The sequence below is a fragment of the Mirounga leonina genome, unplaced genomic scaffold (genome assembly GCF_011800145.1).
Source record: "Mirounga leonina isolate KUSES-001 unplaced genomic scaffold, KU_Mleo_1.0 Mir_174, whole genome shotgun sequence".
Classification (NCBI taxonomy): domain Eukaryota; kingdom Metazoa; phylum Chordata; class Mammalia; order Carnivora; family Phocidae; genus Mirounga; species Mirounga leonina.
This window is the reverse complement of record NW_023270451.1, coordinates 10,665,086-10,682,537: the sequence shown is the minus strand read 5'-3', so window position 1 is coordinate 10,682,537 and position 17,452 is coordinate 10,665,086. Positions and strand designations below refer to the sequence as shown.

At 34.4% G+C, this 17,452-nt stretch overlaps 1 protein-coding gene across 8 annotated transcripts in view; it reads left to right on the top strand.

Annotated features, from left to right (window-relative positions):
- CACNA2D1 (calcium voltage-gated channel auxiliary subunit alpha2delta 1) overlaps positions 1–17,452 on the top strand; it is a 506,844-nt gene that overhangs the window by 451,593 nt on the left and 37,799 nt on the right. For 2 of the 8 annotated variants that reach the window (XM_035020460.1, XM_035020462.1), the window contains exons 19-25: positions 464–520; positions 4,492–4,563; positions 5,894–5,965; positions 8,440–8,501; positions 12,418–12,494; positions 13,767–13,787; positions 14,434–14,494. In XM_035020460.1, the coding sequence (XP_034876351.1) occupies positions 464–520; positions 4,492–4,563; positions 5,894–5,965; positions 8,440–8,501; positions 12,418–12,494; positions 13,767–13,787; positions 14,434–14,494 (422 nt within the window). Of the gene's footprint in view, positions 1–463; positions 521–2,497; positions 2,595–4,491; positions 4,564–5,893; positions 5,966–8,439; positions 8,502–12,417; positions 12,495–13,766; positions 13,788–14,433; positions 14,495–17,452 lie in introns of those variants that run through there. The other 6 variants (XM_035020464.1, XM_035020463.1, XM_035020461.1 and 3 more) reach the window with 6 other exon arrangements.

Genomic DNA, 17,452 nt, shown 5'->3' with positions numbered 1-17,452 from the left:
TGTTAATCCCCATACATTACATCATTAGTTTTAGATGAAGTGTTCCATGATTCATTGTTTGTGCACAACACCCAGTGCTCCATGCAGAATGTGCCCTCCTCAATACCCACCACCAGGCTAACCCATCCTCCCACCCCCCTCCCCTCTAGAACCCTCAGTTTGTTTTTCAGAGTCTATCGTCTCTCATGGTTCGTCTACCCCTCCGATTTCCCCCGCTTCATTCTTCCCCTCCCGCTACCTTTGAAGTCATTTTGCTAACCATTTTTTTGAGTATTTTTACTAGCATAAATTTTTTTTTCACCACAAATATTTTTAAACTTTCATTTTATTTGTTGACTCATCATGAACTCTGTGATAATCGGTTTCTGATCAAGGAAATATCTGATCAAAATGGATTGTAGGATAGAAGCCTTACCTGTGTTGACATGTAGCATGATGAATTACCATCTTTCTGTTGCTTCAGCCTATTGGTGTAGGTATACCAACAATTAATTTAAGAAAAAGGAGACCCAGTGTTCAGGTAACTGTGAATGAAGTTAGCAGTGCCTTCAAATTTGCTAAATCAGAGTTGAGATTAAGCTTCTCTTCCTAAAAGCATATGATTAATGCTGCCTTTCCTGACCTCAAGCTTCCAGAGCATGAGTTGGAGATGAGCATCATTTCTCAATAAACTGGAGCAAAAATGTTATTAATGATGGCAGAGGGTGCAATCATAATGAGATGGCTTCTAAAAATGACTTTGTTCTTAAATATTGTCACATTAGTGTCAAATCCATGTAATCCTAACAGTTGCTTGTAAAATTAACTTCTAAGTGGAAATTAAAATGCAATTCTGATGTGGTAATTTCTGTGAACCATAAAATTTAAGCCAAAATTTCTTCGAATTTCTAAAAAGTATTTTGGGATTAGAGGTTAGAGAAGTTTCCCTTAAGCTAATTAACATGTCCAGAATTGCAAATAAATGTGAATTTTTATTGCCTGACAAGCTCATGGCAAAAGCTTTTCTCTTTTGTTAACAAAATTTATTTTTTATTTTTGAAAGATTTTATTTATTTGACAGAGAGACACAGCGAGAGGGAACACAAGGAGGGGGAGTGGGAGAGGGAGAAGCAGGCTTCCCACCGAGCAGGGAGCCTGATGCGGGGCTCCGTCCCAGGACCCTGGGATCATGACCTGAGCCGAAGGCAGACGCTTAATGACTGAGCCACCCAGGCGCCCCTGTTAACAAAATTTAAATGTTATTTTATGTATGCATATTTCTATAATCACACTAAAAATAATCAGAAAGATACTTCCTCCAGTTTAGTATACTATAGTAAGAGAATTAGTACAGTAAGACAATTTCAAATTCCAAAGGAAGTTCAGTATGACTTAATGTTTTATATGTAAGTCTATCATTGCTTTAAAGTTAGTGATATTATAATGGAGAGGTAGTATGATAGTAAGAAGAGATTATTAAACTATGAATTAGTAAAACGGAATTTTAAATTAGTTGTATTTATAGCTAATACTTTGTCTTTGAGTAGTTCATTAAACCCCATTTTACTTTAATTTCTTAACCTGAAAAGCAGGAAAATTGAACTAAGAACTTTTTTTTTTTTTTTACCCTACATTGTATATTCCCCCAGGAAATTAAATACACATGTTGATCTCCAGTTCCCTCTCCTGAAAATTCTGATTTAATATGACCAGGGATGGGACCCAGGTTAATGAATAGTATTTCAAGTTTTCCAGGTTCTTCTAAAGTGCAGAGACACTGGATTAAGAAGCTTCAATTTTCTTGTAGCTCTAGAGTTCTGTGCAGTCTGATCTTTATATTGTATCAGACTTCGTAGCTTTTATGATTCCCGTAGAGGCTAAAATTCTATTTATGTCTTATATTGTTTTATTAAATTGTTTTACATTACTCTCCTTGCATGCTTCTTTTGTGTATTATCTTCATTTGTGTACATTTTAGTGAATTTTCATTTTTATAGTACTTTCAAATATTGCATGTAAATATTATGATATAATTTGAAAATAAACAACCTGAAAAATGGTTTGTTTTATTTTTGTTTTCCTTCTAAGGAAACCTCAAATGGCAAACTGGCAACCATACAAGACTTGAATTTTGGGGAGTATTTTTTGAAATAGGTAGTATTTTTCATCATACTACTAAGTATTTCCATTAAAAATTTGTGTAAAAGCATTCTGCCTATTTTAGTTCTACAAATGGTGTGTCTTTATGCCAGCTGATATTAAAATTTTACACATGAGGAATGTTAGATATTAAAATATCAAACAAAAGTATTGGGACAGAAGGGACTTGATTCCACTTCTCAAGGCTGCTTGATGCTATTTTTTTATTAGAAGATTCTGCTTTTGGATTTTTCAGTTACTGTGCCTGTGATTCGTCTTTTAAAAAATGGTCAGCCAGATTGCCATTTAAAAAGTACAAGTTATGCATTGACATTTTGCTTTTATGATTTCATTTTCTTCTCTGTGTCTTTATATGTTGGATTGGGACATGATCTTCATATTGCCAATTCTTCCTGAAAATGCCTCGTCCCTGCATGCTGTTTGGGTCTGGTCATGCTATGCATTATCCATTGCATGTAAGATAATATTCTTATTTATGTTTATATTTTATCATTTTTATCATCTTGACTTTGTTTTGCAGTGAGTGTGTTAATTTTTAATGCTGTTACAGTGTTTATGTGAAGATGATTTCTTTCAGGGGACTTTAAAGAAGCAGTTCTGAATAATGTCCACTTTAGAGTATCCTTTTTTTAATGATTTCCTTGGTTCGGTTTCTTAAGTAAAGGATTATAATTATTTTTTATATTGATTTTTATTTTCTCCTTATGAAATATGCTACATTTCAAATGAATATTTGCTTCTGAGGCAATATGTTGCTGTCCAAACAATGGTCAGTATTATCACCTATTAAACAATCTGATACTTTCAATATTCTAGAAACTTCTGATTCCAGATATCAAGCTCATGAGCAGTGAATATTTTTTAATAAAAGTTCCAGACACAGTTGAGTTTTTCATTTGCCGATAAGAATACCGATTTATCAAAACATGGGAATCATAAACTTTCATTATTTAAATGGAGTTATTCCTTGAAGGAAGGAATTTTTCTCTTAATTCTAAAATAAACACATGCCATATATAATGTCATTCAGCATTTGAAATAAGTGTTTAGTTTTAACATATTTTTAAATATTATTGTTTTGGGTAGTCCGTCCTTCTAAAACAGTGTTTAAAATAGTAATGATCTGGCTCATTTGGTGGTTTAAGAAAATTAAAAATTAAAAAAAATAGTGATAGTCTGAACATATTTTGGAAGAGCCCATGAAGCTGAGATCATTAAAATCCCAGTGACCTTGCACTAATACAGAATAATTTGTATTTATTACTTCTGTCTCATTAAATACCACATTTTGGTGGTATTTTAGTCAACGTTAAAAACCCAGTTTCTAAAATTAAGTAGTTGTAAAACTGTAGACGCCTCTTAGGATTTTATTATTGTAATAAACTTTGATATTCTGTCATGGCATGTTCTATTACTTAGCGGTGTTATAAGAGCGTCGGGTGTGTTTTGTTTATCAAATAATTGAATAAGCTCATTGTATGGTTGACAGAATTGTTTAAATGTCATCTGAGGTCAATTAGCCAGGCTAACAGTTTTGATATATTCATGAAAAAATAAGAATCTGCTTTGTTCCCCAGTTAGCTGTCCTTATTATTGCCCACCAGCAAGAAGCAGTAGTAAGGGGTGTTAAAGCAGGAGACTGTTTAGTGAACCCAGGGGTTATTGTTTTCATTAGATTTTCATTGCAGTAACTTATCTTTATTCAGGTGCTTGTGACGTGACCCGAAATTTTATCTCGTAAAATCTACTTAATTTAACTTATTAAAATACAGTGTCACATTTCTGAAATTCAAGTATTTGAAGCACCTGATTTTTTTTATGCATCTTACGAAGACTATGTTTAGAAGAGTTAGTTTTACTTAGCAAATTCAAACATACTTTCTAAAAGATGTCCCTCATATAATTTCTTTTTACAGAATATAAAGAGTGTGTATTACTTATATGTTGCTTTTGTCTAATTGCTAAATATGTTATCCGCGTGACTTTATTTTGCTCGTTTCCCATCCTAATTAAAGGAAAGAAAGTTGTGAGCGGACCTTCAAGTGTCCTGTTCCCACAGAACTGGTAATTTTAAAATGTAGTATCTAAGACAGCATTCGAAATGAAACTGTCTTCAGTTGGCAGTAAGTTAGAATTTCCCCGCTACACCTAAAACTCAAATCCCTAGCCTATTTATTGTTATTTTAAAATAAATGTATATGAAACCCATATATGTTTATGTAGCTGTTTAATATGCCTTAGGTAAGTAACATCTATGGAATTATTTTCGTATTTGAATATACATTAAATTATTTTTATGCAGCAGCATTTTACAATGTCGCATATGCTTAATTATTATTATTTTCTGTGTAGAATCCCAAATCTCAGGAGCCAGTAACTTTGGATTTCCTTGATGCAGAATTAGAGAACGACATTAAGGTGGAGGTGAGTGTACGCCTAGACAGTACTCTCAGGTCCGATGCCGAGGCTCATCCATTCCACAGGATCCACTGAGCAGCTTCGCTGTGTTAGCTTCTCTCCTAAGTACTATGTACACAGTGATGAATGTTCTTGGTCTTTAAAATTTCTAGGTCCTGGGCTCTCTCATCCAAATGGTCATATGGAAAGGAATCAATATTTTAAGTTGGGTGTGACATTAGTTTGTTTCTTTCTCATTCCATAGGTAGAGATGTTTTATGTATTTCAGTACAAAGGGAACTTGTACATTTCACTACACAACCTAGAGATTGAGGACATTGCTATAGAGTTGAAAGAAAAGTTGGAAGGAATCTAACCATCCAACCCACCCCATGAGCAACGTGAGGAGAAAAGCTGCCATTTTTGTCTTAGTACACTTAACCCAGAAAATTTCTATTTTATTTCAGAACCAAAATCGCATGTCATTTCCTCTGAGAGGATCTTCCAGGATAATTAAAAGTAACAACATTTATTAAGTACATAATATGTGTCAATCATGGATTCTCTAGAGCCTCTGAAATAGATACTATTATTATATGATCATTACTTGTCGTACTGATGGTATGTTTTAGGTCCAGAGGGGTTAAACAGCTTGTGTCCAGTTATTCGGCCAGGAAGTAGCAGGACTAGGATTTGAACCAGGCTCTTGCAGTTCAGAGCAAAGATTTTTAAGATTCTTGTAAACGGATTAACTTCTCATCCATGCAAAGGCCACCGTATTTCTTTTAGAATTTGTCACAGCGTGTTTTAATATGCACTTGCTTTACACATTTTACACATTGACTCCCTCCTTGTAGAACAACAGAATTTAATTATCAGTACTACCCAAGGCCAAGGCACAGCGCTGGGATGTCTTAGGTGTTTAACGAATGTTTATTATAAAATGTCTTGAAATGACAGAGCAGGATCATGTAAGGTTGCCGAGCGCAGTCTTTGGACCCTCATGCCGCTGAGTGACTGTGATAGAACCTATTATGGTTCAGTTTCATTTCAATCAGTCTCATAAAGTAATTGACCACTCTTTCATTAATTATCTTTCAAAAATTAATGACTAGGTGAAGATACTTAATTAAGGATACCTTTATTATTTTAAAACATGTTAAAGTGACTATAATGTGGTAACTTTTAAAAGAATATTCCCGAAGAACAACTACAACTCTTAGTACAACCATGCTACTATTTTTATTCAGTCTGTTCTAAAGTAAGGTATAAACCTTGCAAAACCAGTACTTTAATAATCATCCTTTGGTAGTCCATTGAATACTTGAAATAAATCACTTTATTCATCTTCCTGTAGATTCGAAATAAAATGATCGACGGAGAGAATGGAGAAAAAACATTTAGAACTTTGGTTAAATCTCAAGATGAGGTAAGAATTAAGTCAAGCTTACTCTTAAATAAAATGTATAGATCAATAATGATATTGGTAGTTTGTCTTTCCTATTAAAGCAGCATCTGTAAAACAGATGTCTCAAGTAAACACATGTTTCTAAGGCCTTCTTTGCTGAAGGATATTTTTAATATATTTGTAACTCTTTCTAATTTTTGTAAAACATTTTGCTTTAGGTTTCTTGATGTTTTACATTATTAGCAGTATGTTCTTGAAAATTATATTTTATGTCTCCATTTTTTATCATCATAGAAAATAGAGCACCCGATTTAATGTTGTGGCATGTTCTTTTAGGCCATTTCAATCATGCAGAGTTGAAGTTAATATTTAATAGCTATATGTGTTAAATGATTTGTGCATGCACATGTTCTAATTGTTGAGTTTCATATATTATTTTGGTTTGGGGTTTTTTGGTTATTTGTTTACTTTTGCTTAGCTTATCTTCCTTCACTATTTATGCACATTATGTTATAATTCCTTGCATTTAAATCTGCAATTAAATCAAGGGGTAACACAATTGTACCCATAAATCTTTGGTACAGATATGTAATAAACATATCATTTTATATTGATGAGGAAGAACTCTGTATATGAGCAGCGTGTCTATCCATTGTCAGTCGCACGTGGAGTAAATACACAGACATTCATATATTTGAGTATTTGAAAAATACATAGAATCCAGAGGCTTTGGAGCCTGAAAATTTTAAATGTTTTTATATAACTTATATCCTTTTCCTCACAGTGCCATCCTTTTTAAATGTATACATTTCTTTTGAATTCCTCAGCAGATCTTTTTCTAAGATGGAGCTAGGCTCCAAATAGGATCCTTCATTAGCACTTGGCTTTTCTCATTTAATGTCATTAGGAGTTCCCATTACCAGAAGACAAGAGGAGGTATATATACATCAATTTCAGTCATTGTTGAAACTTCAATTCTTTTTTTTTTAATTATTATTTTTTTAAAGATTTTATTTATTTTTTTGACAGAGACACAGCGAGAGCAGGAACACAAGCAGGGGGAGTGGGAGAGGGAGGAGCAGGCTTCCTGCAGAGCAGGGAGCCCGATGTGGGACTCGATCCCAGGACCCTGGGATCATGACCTGAGCCGAAGGCAGACGCTTAACGACTGAGCCACCCAGGCGCCCGAAACTTCAATTCTCTTTACTTAGACTTTAGCCATGCTCTTTACCTGCTCGCTCCTTGAGGAAAGATGTAAACCATTCAGCAGTTCTACCAACTTTTCCATGTTGTTCTGCTAAGAACTCTTTGACCTACACATTCTTTCCTCAACTTATAAATTAATTTTGTTTGTATTAAGTCACATTGATGTTTTCCTCCTTCAGTTTGCTGTAAATTCCTCTAACCAATATGTAGACTTTTCTTATTGATAATCTAACCCCCTGTAGACTTTTCTTATTAATAATATTGAAAGAAAACATTATCTTGTATGTTTATTTTCTTAATCTGATATACTATTTTTTAACTTGCTGAACAACACTAATTTGCCATTTTTTCTGAGTGGTATGAAATACATGAACAGTATTTCTTTTTTAAGAATTTTACTAGTGCAAAAACCTCCTCACCAATTCCTGTTCTCCCTCCCTCCATCCTCCATCCTCCATCCTCCACACACGTTGAGTAAACCAGCGGAATATTTGACACATAAGGCAACATGTATGGTTGTTATAAAATGAATGTGGCATCATACATTTTCCTTCATCCTGCCAATTTAAATTTTTTAGATTTATGTATTTTTAAGTTATCAGTAAATTATCGAAAAGAACAGTATTCTGTCCAGGGGTTGATTAAATTAAACAATGATTGTAAAATGTGAAGATGCGTATATGCCGTCACTGTACCTAATGGAAGAAAGAATGATTATTTACTAGTATTTAGTAGTGACATAGGAAGGATTCTGTTTTCATCAAGGTATTGAGCTCTATACTTCCTTTCCCTGGTGGATTTAGTTGTTTTTCTGACCTTCAGTGGTACCAAGTAATTAGTCTCTTGTGATAAATGCTATAACAATGGCTTAAGAACAGTAATATGCTAACCATACATTTGGATCTAGAAACAGTGTGTTGATGTCCTGATATTACCAATTTCTCATAAACACACTCTAGTATGGAAATATCTGAGGCTTGTCTAATATATCCTGGTCCTGTGTTATTATTAAAATTTATTTTTTAGAAAATGATTTTGCACTTGGAAGTCTTTAAAAGTCATGATACAGCTATTTATTTTTGTCCTAAAATTTTGCTTTACTCACACAGACACACACGCACACAAATCCCACCCATAACAGAACAAATAATGTAGAATAGATCAGACATTTGTGAGGGAGGGTATTGAATGACCACAGAATTTATGAACAGATTTTAGTGTTCAGCTTTTCATATAAATTCACATAGATTTCATAAGATGGTAACAACCATGTCAAACTTTTTTTGTAGAGGTACATTGACAAAGGAAACAGGACATACACATGGACTCCTGTGAATGGCACAGATTACAGGTAACTAGTTAGATTTAAATGTGTATTGTATACAAGAGTATTCTGTTGCGTGTCTTTCGCCTATTTGTAGTAGCAGTTTTTGCAGTAGATAAATATTAAGTCCTTGCATTTTCAGAAACTGTTTTCATTGTAATTAAAACAGAAAAGTTATTCTTTCCAGTGTGAAAATGTATTAAAATGATCACTCTGATTTTCAAAATGGAAAAGATGGAAAAAAGCTAGGAATATAAAATTTAGAAATGAAAACCTGTGTGATATAAATCCATTTGATCATTTTGCATATGTATGTTAGCAATAATAAATGTTGACCAAACCCCTAAAATTTGTAGTCATCACTTCCACTAATTTCCTCATTTAAATTGTCAGTTTACATTACTTATATTTAGGTAGCAAAATAACTTAAAATTTGTCACATCGTAATATGATCTGATATAAAATGCTCAGTTGACACAATTTTTCCCCATGAGTGGCAAGTCGGTGATATCCTGAGCACACCAATGGGCAGGGCCTTCGAAAGCTGGACGGACTAATACCCTATAGTGCCTTGAAAGTTCTCCATTCTTCACTCGCTGAGCATTTCCTTCGCTTTCTTGGTCTGACTCTTCTGAATAGCTTTCCCTGTGGTCCTACTTCTCCCATGCTCATAATACTGAGGTTGATAGGAATATTTCCTTCTTGTTACTCATTCGCTCTTCCTCTTCCCTAAAATCCCCATCTCTGAATCTTATGTCATCTTCCTCTCATTCCTATAAGATTTCATTTTCTGGCTCACTGTCAATCACTCGTACATTCACATAGATCACTATTTCTCATACTATTTTTGACATACCCACACTTACACAAAACAGAAATTATTTACTAAATCACCTTTAAAAAAGATTTTAAAATGCAAGCTTAAAATTTTTATTATTAGATTTCACAGATCTAGAATTAGTCTGCCAAATTGTTGAAAAGTTTTCTAAATGCTTGGTCTCAAATTTCTCTATTTAACTGGTCCTGAGCTGGTAATAGAGAGTTTGCAGATGAGCCAGGTCTATGGCCCGCACTGAAATAGCATTGACAATAGATGAGTTTTTTGGTACGTGAACCCTTAGTTTATCTCCTCTTCACTGTGGGGGAAAGTGTTCCTTACCTTCTTAGATGAACAAATTCTAAAGTAGACAAAACTGGATCCCTTTAATCCTGACAATGAGTCAACAATAATGGCAGTCATAATTTTTAAATTGTCATCATACCTTGTTTAAATATGTCTTAAAAGTTTCACAAATGTCCCCTACATTCGACCCCTTTCCCTCACACACCCAGGAGTGATGGGACCAAATGTGGCCAGATTCATACCCCAATTCTGCGTATGTCACTCCTTGTTCATAAACTTCATTCTGTTCCCATTTTCCTCCGAGTTAAATTGGGACTTCCAAGTCAGATATTCTCATCTCACATTTCTCTCCCAGCCAGTGTGCATGTCATGTCTCTCCCCTACCTCCCCAAATAGTCACTGGTCTCTGAACAGCCCCAACTTCCCCAGTTCGGCATGTTTTCCTCACATGTTTCCTACCCAAATGTACAACTTAGGGCCAGATTCAGTCTGTTGTCATTGTAAGTTAGTTCCCTGAATCGCTGTACAAATAAATTCACAAATAACAGTGTAGAGCAAAGTATTACATCTATGTTGAAGAAGAAAAAGAAATGGCGTGTTTTGACTTAATGAACGAAGTTCCACATTTCATTTAGTGATTTTTGTCTTAGTAAGCTTTGATGTAACTCAGGTATCACAGTTGAATTACACTAAGTAATTATGTTTATAAACTGCTCTTTTTTTCGTGAAGAATTTCATTTTATAGAGACATGATTGAGTTGAAAAGGATATCATATCCCATTTAACTAAGTTACCCATGTGTATGTGAGTCACAAAAACATTGCACGGTCTCTCCTGTCCACCTGGTGGCCGCTGGCTTTATTAGGCTTTAATCCCTAGGAGAAAATAAAGCAGCTTTGGTCTGTTGGTTTTATATGGAGAGAGACGGCAAACACTGCATATGACAACATCATTGACTCAAAATGTGGTAAAGATCTTATCTGCTAGAAGTTGAAGAACGAACTATTGCCTTGAGAAGGAAGTAAATTAAGTGTGACTGTATTTTTCTATAAAATGAAGTATAGCTCTTAATAACAACCTGAGACATGCAGGCCAATAAAATGTATATTTGATATGTCAATTTTAAAACTTCTGTTGTGTTCCTCATGAGTTCCAACACTATTTTTATGGTACGTGAGATGTAACCCAAGCTTAGAGAGTGACACTCTAGCAGCCACATGATATACTGTTATCGGGTTTAATTAGAAGTTTCTCTTAGCAATAAATGCTGATGGAGCAATAAAAATGTCCTAATTTCCCTTGAGAGGAATTTGTAGGAGACAATCTTCAAATGCTCAGTAATTCCACTATACATTTTATAAATGGCAAGTGAATCATGAAAGGTCGTTTTGCTTTCAGACTAATTGCAGTGCTTATTTTAATTTTAATCTCTGCCTCCACTTAAAGGAAGTTATGTATAAAGTGAACGAGGAGATTTTCATTAAATCTACATAACATTTTATTTCTCTGACCTTTTCCCATAAGGACAGTCAATGAATTATTTAATGAAGGAGAAAGATGTGGGAATTGGAGGTAACAAGCATCCACTCATTTTGCTATCTTGACTGCATAATTAAATTGTAGGAAATAAACCCTTGCTTTTTTTTCCTCTTTGTAGAGTGAATTTTTAACATATATAGTCATGAGAAGGAAAACCTGAAATTTTATTTTTTTTTCCCCTGTTCTGTATTTTCCAATTTAAAAAAAAAAGTAAATAATGAGATTATAGTTTGGGTGCTCTTCTCAAAAGCCTGTGAAACTTGAGTGATTTAAAAGAAGATCTGCAAATATGCAGAAATACTCAGAAGCCTAGAAATGCACACCTTTGCCTGTGCATTGGGAAATTTCCGATTAAATATTAAAAATGAGTGCTGAATGACTCATTTGGTCCCATTAATCAAGTGTCACTTTTTGAAAATACTTAGTTCCCTGGGAATCTTCTTCTACCCTCATTTTTTGTACCCATTAGTTTGTAAGTTTCCGTCGATACTAAAGCATAGTGAGGGTCATTTGCAAGTGTAAATGTGGATATGGAATAGTTAGTTATGTCCTACACTGTAAATATATTAGCCATATCAAGGGTGGAAGAATTACACATAAGCAGTTGTGTTATTTCAAACTGCATAATATTCAAATACTCCAAACTGCTTTATGCTATGAGAACCAACAGGATGAGCAGACAGTCTTTCTTAGTGCATCTGAATTTTCTTACCAGCAGACACCAGGGAATTTGCCTCAAAACTAAAGTCTTAAGATAGGAGGTATTTAACCCCTCAAAGGAGGTATTTTTCAGATGATTTTATGCACTGTGTCATAAAAATAATGATACTTTACATTTGTACTTTTTAAATAGCGTACCTTTGCTGCAGAGCACTTGAACATGATGTGTAATTCATGAAGGAGGGGTATCCAATTAGTATAGTATTTATTTTCTTTAAACGTAATCGTAATATTCTCTCTTTTCAACACTCAAAGTATTTCAGTACACTTCCCTGGAAATAGAGTACACATGACATTTCTTTCTCAGCTAATTCATGGGCACATTTAGTAGCTTATTTTCCTTGTGTGTCTTCTGATTCCCTACAACGTAGAGAACTGGAAGACTCTGGATTGCAAGACCGAATAAAGTACTCTATTTGCTGAATGCATTTTCCTGTCACAGTAATATGTCTCTTCTTTCCCACGAGGAAGATCTTTGGATTTTCCATTAACTGGATGTGTCTTTTTTTTTTTTTTTTAAGTTGTTTGTTTGTGTTTATGCTTCTCTTGTTTCTATTGCAGTTTGGCCTTGGTATTACCAACCTACAGTTTTTACTATATAAAAGCCAAAATAGAAGAGACAATAACTCAGGCCAGATGTAAGTACTATGAAAGCGACCCCAGAGTCTATTTATCTCTTAGTATCAGATGTATAAATTTGTCTAGATTTTAGAATGCCCAAGGCCTATACATTTTAGTAGGTGTTACTACCAAATCTACAGCAATGATTCTAACCCATTCCAAACATGCAAGGAACAAGAAATATTCTACGTGGATAGAATATGAGCAGGTACCCGGTCTCACTGGCATCCCCACCACCCTACCCTGCCTTGCTTTGTGCTCAGAATCATTGCAGTGCTGTGTTCTCTGTTGCTGTCATTTTAAGGGTCTGCTAGCTGGTGCAAAATGTTTCACATGGTCTCTACTCATGGCACTGTGCTAATAAGGCTTTTAACCCTTTCTTTCTTTTTTTTTTTTTTTTTGCATTTGGCAAGAATAATATTGTGCTCCACATCTTCTACTTTGTTTGAATAAGTTAAATTGCATTGGTCTTTGGCTTTGGTTTGGCAATTAACTTCCTTCTCATACTCCAAATTAATAACGTCTTCAGTAACTCAAATGAATTATTTTTTTAAAAGCATCATTTGGAATGTGGAGTAATTATTAACATTAGTGCGTATTTTAAGTCAATAGTAATCTTTGTTTTGGGTGACTAGATTTAGTAAAGTAAAATGACCATCATATCCTTTGTAATACATCAGCTATTACTAACAACCTAAATTTTTTGTTATGATAAAGTAAAAAAAAAAAAAAACACGCATGTGTGTGTATTTACCTTTTACATCTGACTTTAAGTAAACTATAATTTCTTTCATTCCCCCGTCAGTTCTTTTTTCTCTCTGCAATCCTTTTTCTCGTTGTGCTAAATTTAGGCTTTTATATTTATGCTTTCACTTGATAGATAGATATGATGGTCTTTTTAACAACCAGCAACTGTGCATGAGCTAGTTCTTCACTTGATAAATGAGGGGATGGCTAGTTGGTCTTTGATGGTTGGTAAATGCTTCTGAATATAGGCGAACGTTGTCACCATTGCACCTGCGTTAAACACTTTGCAAACTAGACCCTTGAAATCACCACAGTGCAGCGAGGGTTTTCTAGTGGTAACGGACAGGACATACCTTCCAGTCTTCAAAAAGATGTCTTTTTTTTTTTTTTTTCCAGACTACAGCTGTACATAAATATATCTTTGATCTATGCACAATATTTTTATTCAAGAAAGTCATTGAATAAAATATTGTTTGTGACCCCCTTTGCTTTACCCTCTTTTTTTTGTTTCCCTGCTTTCTCTTTCTGATGGATTTTCACAGCCAAAAAGGGCAAAATGAAGGGCAAGTATTTTCTTGTTGCTCAATTTCTTTCTGTTTAGTGCACTTGACATTTCCACTGATATTTCCATTCCTATTGGATATTATCCTCTGTGCTTCTCATCTGCTAGATTTTCCTCCATGATCACTCAAACCTTAGCAGCAAAAACGGGGGAAAGAATATGCTTGTGTTTTCATATGCACTGTATTTCACATTTAGGTTTTTTCTGAGGCTTAAATACTTGTGTGCTTTTATCCTTCCACCTACTAATTCACACCCTAATATGACGAATGTTACTAATTAACTAAAGGCATTGATGAGTTTATTAAAATCATTTTCTTTACCATGATATTGATAAAAATTTTATGTTGAAGTTTTAAATGAAATAACTCTGATGCAACATTGATACAAAAGATACCTTGGTTATGGTAGGGTTAGTAAATGGGAAACTTCTAAGACAGCATTATTCTGATATAACTGGTCTAATTTTTGTTATGAAATTAAAATGGATTTTATATTTCTGTTATGCAGTATTAAGGACCTTGTAGGATATAAGTACTTTTTATTGTTTTCTTACTAGGTTATCATTCTAATGCCTTCATATCGTCATAGAAACCCAGGATGCGTACTCTGGATGGCTTATCTAATCCTGTAACATTATCTCTGCAGATTCTGAAACACTGAAGCCGGATAATTTTGAAGAATCTGGCTACACATTCATAGCACCAAGGTTGGTTTTGTTTTATTTTATTTTTTTTATAGCTTTTATGGAAAGGTAAGCCTTCAGTCACAGTTCTGAGTTAATCCCATGCCAAATTATGGAACCAAAGGGAGCAGTAACTTTAAAACTGAAACCATATTCTATTCATTCACTCACTCAGTAAGCAACTGCCCTAGGCCAAGTGATGTTCTGACTCCAGGGAGATAATAGTGAATAAGACAGATGTAGACCTTGCTCTTACTGGAAATAACAGTGGTATCCATCACTAGTGAAGAATTGGGTATGTGCATTTGTGAGTACACAGACACAAACATAGTCCATATGTGTGTATATATACGCATACAGGGGGATATACTGAGATATCTACAGATATATATGTATGTGTAGACATAAGGCTAGAATGAACGTCATAATTGATTTATTTATTTTTAATGTTCTAACAACGTTCTGGGAAAGCATTTTAATATAGTGACATTTTCTCATATAATTTTTAAGATTAATATTCTTTTTTCTCTTCCCCAATTTTATTTCTCATATAATCCCCCTTTCCTAACCCTTATACCTCTTTCTCCCTACCGCTATTTTCGTGTAATTATTTGATACTCAATAATCAAGAGTGTTTTTTATTTTTATTTTTTTCTTAGTTCTTTTTTTTTTTTTAATAAGTTTTTATTTAAATTCCAGTTAACATACTGTGTAATATTAGGTTCAGGTGTACAGTATAGTGATTCACCACTTCCATACAATGCCTGGTGCTCATCACAAGTGCCCTTCTTAATTCCCATCACCTATCTCACCCATCCCCACACCCACCTTCCCTCTGGTAACCGTCATTTTGTTCTCTAGTTCTCTATAGTTAAGACTCTGTTTCTTGCTTTGCCTCTCCCAATTTTTTCTTTCCCCCTTTGTTTGTTTCTTAAATTCCACATACTAGTGAAATTATATAGTATTTATCTTTTTGTAATAGACTTATTTTGCTTAGCATACTACTACTCTCTAGCTCCATCCATGTTGTTGCAAATGGCAAGATTTCATTCTTTTTTATGGCTGAGTAATATTCTATCGTGTGTATATACCACATCTTCTTTATCCATTCATCAGTCAGTGGATTTTTGGGCTGTTTTCATAATTTGACCATTATGGATAATGCTGCTATAAACATCAGGGTGCATGTATCTCTTTGAATTAGTATTTTTGTATTCTTTGGGTAAACACCTAGTAGTGAGATCGCTATATTGTAAGGTAGCTATATTTTTAAGTGTTTCAAGAACCCCCATACTGTTTTCCAGAGTGGCTGCACCGGTTTGCATTCCCACCAACAGTGTAGGAGGGTTCCCCTTTCTCCGCATCCTTGCCAACACTTGTTCTTTCTCATGTTTTTGATTTTGACCATTCTGTCAGGTATGAGGTGATGTCTCATTGTAGTTTTGATTAACATTTCTTTGATAATTGATTTTGAGCATTTATCCATGTGTCTTTTGGCCATCTGTATGTCTTCTTTGGAAAAACTGTCTACTCATGTCTTCTGCCCATTTTTTAATTGGATTATTCATTTTTGGGTGTTGAGTTTTATAAGTCTTTATATATTTTGGATCCTAACCCTGTATTGGATAGGTCATTTGCAAATATAATCTTCCATTCCATAGGTTGCCTATTCGTTTTGTTGACTGCTTCTTTCCTTAACTGTGCAGAAGCTTTTTTTTGATGAAGTCCCGATAGTTTATTTTTTATTTTGTTTCCCTTGCCTCAGGAGACATGGTTTCAAGTCTCACATTCAGGTCTTTCAGCCATTTTGAATTTATTGTTGGGTCTAGTGTAAGAAAGTGGTCCAGTTTCATTCTTTTGCACGTTGCTGTCGTTTTCCCAACTCCATTTGTTGAAGAGACCATCTTTCTCCCATTGGATATTCTTTCCTGCTCTGTCAAAGATTAATTGACCATATAATCATGGGTTCATTTCTGGGTTTTCTCTTCTGTTGATCTATGTGTCTGTTTTTGTGCCAGTACCATACTGTCTTGATGATGACAGCTTTGTAATGTAACTTGAAGTTCAAAATTGTGATGCCTCCAGCTTTGTTTTTCTTTGTTCCTTGGTTCTTAATTTACACTCTGTAACAGACACATATATTAATATCAAATTAATATAATTCTATTAGTCTAGGCTAAACTCTTGAAAAGATTCAGAATGGTGTATTATTAATTTCTCACATTTTATACCTCTTAAAGAAATTACTGTAAGAACCCAAAGACAGCTCACAAAATTAAAGAGTAATTCAGACCAATTTTTTTCAGCATAAAGATGTCTGAATTTTTGGTGGTTCTTGAAAATAGGGAATAGATGTAACTTTTTGACCAAACTCTGCTAACAAAGCATATTCTTGGCTTCAGGAGTGACCTTGCCCCTCAGTAGCTTCTCCTGCTTGAATTTCCTTCATTGTTTGATACTGCTGATCCCACTCTCCTGGAGTATTCTTTGCCTCTTCTTCCTTGGTGACACACTGTTTGGGTTTTCTTCCTCCTTCCTTTGGCTGCGCATTCAATCTCTTTCATGAGTTTTTTTCTTCTGCAGTTGGCTTACATGAAGTTGTAGCTTAGGGCCTCTTGTTATTCTGTGTCTACAGACACACCACCCATCTATTTGATGTCGATAGTTTGAGGTGATGCCTTCCAAATCCACAAGATGGCCATAATGTCTAGAGACAAAAGAGGCATGTCATTTATTGGCATTACATTACAATATAGGATCAAGCAATATATTTCCAGACTTTATGTCTACCTACATATTTCAGTGGGAGACATTCATGTTTATGGAAAACTAACAAAAGTATCTCTCCAGTGTGATTCAACTCAGTGTCTCCTAAGTATTTGTCTCTGCTCCCTTCCCTTTATATCTAACTTTTATACAATCACCAAGTCTTGCCAAACAGAATTTATTTTACGAGTCTCAAGTATATTGGCCAAACTCTGC